The sequence below is a fragment of the Gigantopelta aegis genome, chromosome 7 (assembly GCF_016097555.1).
Source record: "Gigantopelta aegis isolate Gae_Host chromosome 7, Gae_host_genome, whole genome shotgun sequence".
Classification (NCBI taxonomy): Eukaryota; Metazoa; Mollusca; class Gastropoda; order Neomphalida; family Peltospiridae; genus Gigantopelta; species Gigantopelta aegis.
The window spans coordinates 16,302,408-16,312,510 of NC_054705.1; the positions used below are offsets into that span (position 1 = coordinate 16,302,408).

At 37.6% G+C, this 10,103-nt stretch overlaps 1 protein-coding gene across 2 annotated transcripts in view; it reads right to left on the reverse strand.

Moving 5' to 3' along the window:
* The window catches only part of LOC121376736 (pentraxin fusion protein-like), a 15,786-nt gene extending 5,930 nt beyond the window's left edge, over positions 1-9,856 (reverse strand). The window contains exon 1 of one of the 2 annotated variants that reach the window (XR_005958516.1): positions 9,790-9,856. Coding sequence is in view for 1 of the 2 variants with exons in the window: in XM_041504500.1 (XP_041360434.1) it covers positions 577-766 (190 nt within the window). In the remaining variant the exon portion in view is untranslated. Of the gene's footprint in view, positions 1-576; positions 1,341-9,789 lie in introns of those variants that run through there. The other variant, XM_041504500.1, reaches the window with a different exon arrangement.
* Positions 9,857-10,103: the final 247 nt, after the last annotated feature.

A 10,103-nucleotide genomic window follows, 5' to 3' on the forward strand; every position in this document is an offset into this window, starting at 1 on the left:
TCTACCCATCGAGTTGTTAAAACTCGCTCTGGGTGGGAGCCGGTATCGGGCTGCGAACCCTGTACCTACCAGCCTTATGTCCGATGGCCTAACCATGACACCACCGGGTCCGGTTTCCCGTCAAGAAAGTTGCAATAAAAACGGAATAACGACATTCACAGGTGGCTATTCCATCTTTGCTTGAGCATGCTCCTACGCATTATTTTTTGCTTAAACAGAGAAATGACGTCTAACATAACTAGAGCTTGTCTCGATAACCATTACTTCTCAGACGAACGTGCATTTTTAGAATGATGAAAATGCATTTTAGTGTATTGCAAAAACCTAGATGACCAGAACCAATTAAGGTGTATGAAATTTAATATTCTAAATAATAAAAATGAAAGTTCTTCTAATTTAAATGATCGAAAACGGCTTTAAAGGGACACACCCTAGTTTTTAAATACTAAGATATATTTTTGACTATTATAGCCGTTTTTGATAACTGAAATCATACTTTACTTAGATACGTCATAGTGTTTTAAAACCTAGGATATGTGCCTTTAACAAGGATATCGTCGTTGTCACGATACATACCACAACAGTCCTGTCGGTTGTAAATGACGACCTCTTTGACCACTGCCGTCTGCCGCAGGTCCACCACCCACCACGGGTGGATACGAGCAGACGCTGTGTGGGTACAGGAACCACCCGAGAACAAACTATTGTAATCTCCATCAACAGCGAGAGCAGCCCCATAATGTCCAGCCGTCGACGACAGAAGCATTCGTGTTTCTGGACAAGTTCTCAGACGCAGTGTCAGCAGCAAGTGAATGGAATATTAAAAAAAAAAACCCACAAAGGGTCAATCCAGGGAAGTGGCATGCCCCCTAATCAAATCTGGGTTGGGGTTTTTTTTTTGTTTATTCTTTTTTTTTTTTTTTTTTTTTTTTTTTTTTACTATATTAAATTTTGGAGTGAGCCAATCAAATTAGTTCGCGAACATTCACAAAACGTTTTCTGGCTGAACTTGTGGCTGGTGTCCCCGTGTTGATTTTTTTACCACCTGTCCATTCCATTCATACAACGGACATGCGTCTCACGCAGTTTTCCTTATAAGGCTGTTATTACTGTCAATTGCTCTAGCTAATAACCGGCCTTGATGGTGTCGTGGTTATATATAAGGCTGGTAGGTACAGGGTTCGCAGCCCGGTACCGGCGCGCGCACACACACACACACGCACACACACAAAAGACAACAAGATTTACAGCTCAGAACGAAAGAATGTTTTGGGGTTTTTAGCGACGCACTCAACACCTTGTAATTACGGTTATATGATGTCGACATATGGCTGAGGGCCACACAGATAATGAGAGAGGAAACCGGCTGCCGCCACGCAACAGGCTACTATTTTATATGCAGTAGCATGTGCCACAGACATGATAGTACATACTACGGGCCTCTGTTACACCAGACATAGCGGGACGTAACCCAGTGATAAAATGCTGCATTATGCTGCATTTTTGCACAGTTCTTTACACTGTTTTTATTTAAATCTTGAATTTTTATATATATATATATATATATATATATATATATATATATATATATATATATATATATATATATATATATCACTTTATTTATTTGCATTACCCTAGTTTGACGCCCAGCGGCAGATGCATTTTTCGTGCTGGGGTGTCGTTAAACATTCATTCATTCCTGCATACAATCTTATGTGGCTATATGTGTTCATTTTCATTTCTCAGCTTTCCTTAATGCATGTTACCATCTTTTTTATCTCAAGAGACTCAGCTTTCTGGAGATATTACTCGTAGAGCATGCCGAAATCTACATGTCCCAACCATAACGAAATATGTGTCAACCATAACGGCTATATATTACTAATAACAGGGTCGTAGCTAGCGGGGGTGGGGGGGATGGGGGCGGCAAGGGGTGAATTGCCCTCCCCCACGAAAAAAATCCGGAAAGCATTATAGAAACCTAAAGGAAAATTCTCTTCTTAACTGTTTAAGGAGTTTTAGACTATTAACTACTCAGTTGCCCCCCCCCCCCCCCCCCCCCCCCCCCCCCCCCCCCCCCCCCCACACACACACACAGCAAAAAATCCTGGCTACGGCTATGAATAAACATCAATATTTATCATTTAATAGTACTGTAATGTTTGTCAAATATTAGTTTGGTAATAACAATGTATACATTAATTACAGAACTTTGTCTGTTCAAGATTATTTACATGATTTGGAATAGAAATTTGCAAACGACGTGTTGTGTGATTGGACAAAAATATTTAAAAACATTATTTGCGGAATTTAAAGCCGCACGCCCTAGTTCCATCCAGAGAAAATAAATTATATCACACTTAGATCACGTTTTTATAAAATGGAGTGAAAAAGCAGGCTTTACATCGATAAATACCATGGGAATCCCCATATCCCAATTGCTTGAAATAATTTTGAAAGTTAGTATTCTGATGTCACCGGTAGATGTCGCTCGAAGCACAAAAATGCCTATGTCACGACAAATTTCACAGAGTGCGCACAGACTTGGGGTGCGTTCCTTTTACCTCTCCTGGGCATATTCCAACTGTTCTGTCCTCTCCAGATATCGTAAGACTTATTGGTTTTAAGGGTTTGTATAACGTTTTGTATTGAGATACTTACTTGTCTGAACTTTATTGTTAATGAAAATGTTCACGAACTGTGAAGAAAAACCTCACAAATGAACAACAAGCAAACGGCAACAAATCGGAAGTTGATTGCGCGAACCGTGCACGAGAAAACAAACCGAACCAAAATGATAACGGTCACGTGGTATACCAACGTCTGTGACATTGAAATGGGAATATCCCCTCTAAAAATAGATTAGACCGTGTCTGCTCAACGTTTTTTTCTCAGAGGCACGTGGCTTTTTAAGAAATACGAAAAATGCATATTGTGGTATTACAAACACTAGGATTACCAAAAAACACTTCAAGTGAATGGAAATGTATATTCTAAATAATAAACTGTAAGTAAAGTGCAATTTTATTTGTGAACAAATGGGTTTAATAGCGAAAAACAACGGCGTAATGGTTAACAAGGGCGTGTCCCTTTAAGCAAAAAAACCCAAAAACTTATTATCTTCACAATATATCAAGTTGTGTGTATATATACAACATTGGACATAAATTTAGTTGTCTGAATAGTTTGTTTCATGTCTAATTAGTGTGAAATAGGAAAATGTCCCAACCATAACGGTCAGATGATATATTGTATGAATAGTCTTATAGTTAAGATCTATATAACCGTAAGGTGTATCTTTACAAAACATTTCAAGGGAGTTCAACGTTATCCCCAGTGACATGTTAAACTGTTTTTCCTGTTCAAAAATATATTTAAGGTCTTTTTACAGAAATGTATTAAAACATTGATTCAGAATGTATAGCGTTTTCTTATTAATTACGCCAGTACAATGCATACATGCACTATACATTGGTGTATTTCTGTTGAAATGTTTGCATGGGATCAAACCATAGCCTTGAAGCACACAAATTTAATATATTTGTCCACACACTTATCTTTATAGCTGACCAAAGTCTCACATTCAAATTGAAAAAGGAACTCAATGTATAAATGTATGTTTTTTCCAATGGTAAGCTTGATGGCATGCAAATAACGTTTTTTGCTAAAATAAAACATGTACCCCATCCAAAAATAGGTGATTTGTGCATGTTTGAAGAAATATGTTTTTGTGTCAAATGTCACATCTTATTTGCACCAGGACAGATGTATTATGGGTAGCCAAGGCTTCATCCGAACAAAAATACAAATGGCAGGCTGAACATTTTATTAGTCCCATATCGGTCCGACCGGAGGGGACTATAGGTTTCATCTCCATCCTTCTGTCTGTCCGTCCGTCCGTCTGTCCCAGATATGTTTTCCGGATGATTTTTGGCTTTGAGATACTGAGCTGAAATTTTGTGTATAACTTTATCGTGTACTGTAACAGACTAAGTTTGACTTTCATGGCGATTTATCCATTGTTGACGGAGTTACGGACCTTGAACTTAGCCAATGTGTTATTTATTTATTTATTTTTATTTTTTTATTTTTTTTGCTGGAGAGTAAACATTTGCATTATTTTCAAAATATCAGAAAATTTCTTAAAGTTTTATAACTCATCTATATTTTAAAATACCTGTTAATGCCTTTACATTTTACACGTTTTAAATGGTGTGTATGACAAATGAAAAATGCGAATTATTAGGTAACAGATTTGGTCTACTTACAACTTACCATAATATATGACATTACACTGCCTAATAACTATAGGCATTGCGTGTAAAATCTTTCTGTGGGGAACTTAATGAGTTATCCCAAAAATATTGGCAGCAAATTCATCACTGAAGTCTCAAAATTACCATAAGTGTTGAAAATAACAAATAAAAATGTATTTTTAATTACCGCACATTATTTTACTCTTAACCGCAAAATTATTTACTCTATAAAATGTTTAACCGCAAAACATTTTATTCAAAATGCTTTCACCTTCACATGGGAATACGTTGAGTTTTGTCTTTTAATATAAATCTACAGCACTGTAATTAATGTTTATCTTTGAAAATATATTTGCATTGACTGTACCCTTAGTTATTTATCAGTGCCAATTGTAGATCGTTAATTAGGAATGAAAATGCAGCCAATAGTAAGTATAAATATATTATTATGTGGATGTAATAACTTATCACGTTTCAAATACCAAATTCTTTATCTTTGATATTATAGATGCACAAGAGGAAATATAATGTGATTCGATCTGCAAACTTAGTGTAACATAAATATGAGAGCTTTTCTTGAAATGAACACTTTACTGTAACGTTCTTCAGTAGCGTGTAAGCTCCGAAGACCGCGGCGTATTTCATCCAACCGCAATGGCTTTATCCGTATGACCAGCGTGATTATTGTATTAAAATTAAACCAGCAATTTTAATGCAGGCCTTTTAGTCCCTAGCTTACCAGGGTCGTAGCCAGAACATGTTTAACATTACGCACGCCACTGTATTGGGGAAACTTAATTAATGAAAAAGGGAAGAGGATATTTTACAGAACAATTACAGACAGTCTCGACCTATTCCCGGATTGTTTAAAATTATTATTATTGTTTGTATTACGCACGTGTGTACTGTGCGTAATGGGCGCGACGCCTTTGCCTACGCCTATATTTTCGAAGCTATCTTAGCGCTACGATATCGTAAAACCATCGGAAGCTATAATGTCACTATGGGGTGTGTTGTAGTATTGTCATAGGCTACGATGGTTTTACAATTTCGTAGCGCTAACATAGACAGCTTCGAAAATCCCTACTAGCGAAGTATATAATGGTAAGTCAGCCCTGCTAGCAGCATGTGTCAACCCCACATCTTAGCAGCCCTAAATAATAATAATAATAATAATAATAATAATAGTAATAATAGTAGTAACAATAATAATCTCTCTCTTGTCGCCTAATTGATATGACATTTGAAGTACCAGTTGCAGTGACATTAGGCAAATCAAACACGACAACTGTTATTGGGTGCGGTAATGCTCTTGGGGTGGCCATACCTCCATATTTTGTATTTAAGGGACAAATAATGCGCCAGGAGCTCCTTTCAGGCTGTACAGCAGGCACCGCAGGGACAGTCAGTGAAACAAGCTGGTCGAATTCTGAAATCTTTCAGATGTACCTGAGTGACCATTTTACTAAATATGCTCCACCGGCATCGTCTGATCAACCTATCTTGATTTTGTATGATGGCCACAAGTCACACATAAATATATCCTTGATTCAGTGGGCACGGGAGAGGAACATCATAATATTTGTTTTGCCTGCTCACACTTCCCATGTTCTTCAGCCCATGGATGTTGGATGTTTTGGCCCATTTGAAACAATGTATAATGGAATGAAGTATACCTATTTGCGGGAACATGCAACTTCAGGAATTGACAGGTATTCCCTGTGTGAGATTGCTTGTAAAGCATACTGTTCTGCCGTAACACCTGTCAATCTGCAAGCATCTTTCAGGAAGACCGGCATATACCCTTTTAATAGAAGTGTCCTGAAGCCATAAAATTTTCTCCCAACAACAGTGTTCTCTTCAACTAAAATAGCAAGACAACAAGAATCTGGAAAGGTCATGCTGCACCACTGATGCAACAAATTCTTCAGAAGTGCTGAAGAGGTTATTACAAGAAATGCAAGGCCAACAAAGAAAAGAAAAGTGCTCAGTGCCGTTGTTGGTGGGAAGGCCATCACTGAAGATGACATTTTAGAAAACATTCAAAAACACCAAGAACAGCAGCAAAAGAAAACGCCCTTGCCTAAAAGAAAACCAGCAAAACCAAGACCTATTAACAACACTACAGATTCACAAATGCCAAGCACATCAGGAGTTAGCAGTAGACCAAAAGCAAACCGACATGTTGCTAATGACTCTGACACATCCGATGAAGAACCTGAGGATTCCAATGACCTGTGCTGCAAATGCAAACGTATGCAGCCAGAGGAATTCAGACACTGTTTCTTACTCTGCTTTGTGTCCTGGGCTCAGTGCACCCACCCATCATGCAATCATTGGGTTCACCTTAAATTCTGTACTTCTGTTAGAGTAGTAAGGCGACACTCCGAATTTTGGTGCCCTTGTGACATAGAACAAGAGGAGTAGCCTAAACATTCATCTGTGAAATGAACATTATGTAAATACGTTGTCACTTAAAACTGTTTATTGTTCTGAAAATTATTCATTATTTTCGGCAAGTTACAAATATTTTACGATTTATAATACCGAAAGTACAATTTGAGATAACTTATTGCACGGAGTATAGGCCCTACGCTACTATAATATGGACAAAAATAGACAGCCAATGAAAGTATCGAAAACATATAACACTTGTCAAAATATGGCGGAATCACCTGTACGACTTCCCGTCTTGTTTACCGGCGGACAACTTAGTGTTCATAGGAAAAAATTACCACTGTTTTTCATCACTAACTAATGTGACTTGACCAAGGTAAAGTATTATTGCATTTACAATGTGTTGTTTTCATTTTATTTTAGATTTTCGATTATCGTATCGAAAACATAGGACGCCAGGATATATATCCTGGCGTCACGTGTTTTCGATCGTTTAAGCGAAATATATGAATAAAATATAAATAAAAAATTGTAAGTATTTAATAATTTACCTACCTGTTGCCACAATAGTTTACCACATAAAACACCAGTAATCCGCAATGAATTCCATAATATCCTTGGAGAAAACATCTTGCTTTGTCGTAAAGGAATTTCCTCTGTATTTTAGTAACGTCACATGTTTTCGATCGTTTCGTTGGTCGGCTATTTTCTCGGTCGCTGTTGAGTTGTATGGAGCACTATTGATGTCATATTTTACACTTAATTCCACGTTATATAACTGATTTAAAAATGTTTTGTAACTTTCAATCAATGTTACTTAACTTTCAGAATAAAGAAAAATTTAGGCTAAACGTTTAACATATTTTACATAATATTTTTCAGTTTGTTTTTACTCCAGTGATTATTACTCTTCCATTTCATTATGGCAAGGACACCAAAATTCGGAATGTCTCCGTACAACCCTAACTGGAGTGCAAAATTTTAAATGTACCCAATGCTGACATGCCGGATAGTGCAATGTGCCCACGAAATGAAGCAAAGTGAAACACAGTGTTTGTATTCGTCTGGTTTGGCTTCTTCTTGCACTTGCAGCAAAGATCGCTAGGGTCGTCAGATTCCTGCGATGTATCGTCTTCGTCTTCAAGCTGCTGTTTTGTGTTAGCACTGGATGGGAGAAAAATTTCCTGACGTACTTGGTTTTGGTGAATCTTCAGTTTTCTTTGATTTTGTACATTTTCTTTTCTGCAATCCTTCCTTGTTTTGTTTGTTCTTTTGATGTTCCCCTGATATCTTCCAAAACCAAATCTTCCGTGATGCCTGTTACCACTGACCACAGCACTGAGTACTTTCCTCTTCTTAGTAGGTTTTGGTTTTCTTGTGATCACTTCTTCTGCAGTTGTGAAAAACGTCTTGCATTTTTGATGAATTGTCTTCACAGTTGACAGTTGCCCCTGGTTTGTGATTCATTTTCTGACTCCATGTTGTTGCTTAAACAGCTGAAGGCAGGAATGTTGAAGGCTGTTATGACGTCCTCTATCAAATGGATAAATCCCGGTCTTTCTGAACGATGACTGCAGGTTGGCGGGTGTGAGTGCTGCACAGTAAACTTTGCAGACAGTCTCACACAGGGAATGTCTGTCAATACCCGATGTTGCATGTTCGCGTATGTAGGTATGTCTCATGCCATTGTAAATGCGTTCCACGGGCCGAAACATCCACATCCATTGGCTGAAGAACATGCTATGTGTGAGCAGGTAATACAAATAATATTATGTGCCTCTCTCGTGCCCACTGGATCGTGTGGACATCATAAGAATAAAGACAGGATTGTCAGAAGATGCTGCTGGAAAGAAAAATGTTCTTTAAGATGTTTTGAAAAATATCAGAATTCGACCAACCCGTTTCACTAACGGTTCCTGCAGTGCCTGCCGTACAACCTGCTAACAATTCCTCCCGCATGCGCTTTCCCTTGAAAACAAAATACGGTGGTATGGCAACACCAAGGGCATTTCCACCCGCACCCCCCAATAACCGTAGTAGTGTTGGACCTGCTCGTTGTTACAGCAACTGGTACATTGGAACGTGATGCAACAATAGATGGGGGTTTGTGATTTTCTACGATGCCTTTTTCATCGATGTTGTAGATGGACTCTGGGACTGTTTCGTAAATCATACTTGTCTAAAATCTTTTCCAGGCTATCAAAGTATTTGTTGATGGTATCTTTTGATGTTGCTTTGGCACGCATGATTTCAAGTGATCGTGGTTTTTGAACTCTAAGCTCGGGCCATCGCTTCATAAACCCATAAAACCATTGCAGGGAAAATGGTTTTTCACCCTTTTCTCTTTGCCAAGATGAACAGCAAGGTCTGTGGCAATATTAAGGACTTCAGTGCGGGTATACCCAAAGCCACAGATGACATAAACTCAACATGTGCACTAAAGTTTTGCTCCTCTTCTTGAGACAACAATGGGTCTGGTTCTGACTTAACACAATCGATGTCCGTTTTTCCACTTAGACGGGTCGTGCAAGGTTGGAGTATGGCACTGAACAAATCCTAGCTGCTTTTTTAATCGGCATTCCCTGAGTTTTAACCGCCTCGTATGCATTTTCTAAAGACTGGTGATTGTATTGTATGTAATACTTACATTTGGTCGGTTGATCACGGCCTTTAAAAAAAATTTTAAAAAATAAAACTCCTAGATCAACGGTACATAATTTTTAAAGGAATATATATATTTTTTTTTTAATTAAATATAACATTTATTTATAATTATAAAAATACATACATAATTTATTGAATATCAATTCTAAATTGCCCATAACTGTGCAAATTTTAGCTTATGAGAAAAAAACCCTTAATTAAAATATGTCCAAAACAAGGTAACGTCAAAAAAAACCATAAGATTTTCCCCAAATTGTCTTCCTATATTTTTATCGTTGCATTGAGTATCACGTGGTGTATCACGTGACTTTTGACAGATGTGACGTCAATGTAGCAGCCGACAATTTTACAACATTTTTTTGATAACTAGATATTGCTCCCGTAAAGCATTTTTTCTTCATACCAAATAAGTACATTAGTGAAAACTGATAAAATATACTATGGTTGTAGATTTTGAGTTAAAACTTACCATTGGAAACTTGACTCGCAGCATTTTGCTCTCGGAACAAAAGCAGTGACTTCCGTGTTCGTTTTCGTTCTTGTGGTGACGTCAATGCTCGCGCATTCTCGCACTATTGCAATAACAAATGAGCGATCAGAAACGCGTGTCGATCGAAAACGTGTGACGGTACGATATAAACAAATATTTACTTTCTTTTATTTGTTTTATTAGTCACTGAGTGATTACAATTTAGCATGTGAATTTTTTATCATGTCCAGTAAATGTTTTATCCACTGGTCAGTATGGGAAGTAATTTTTATTTTATTCTAGAACCCCTGATA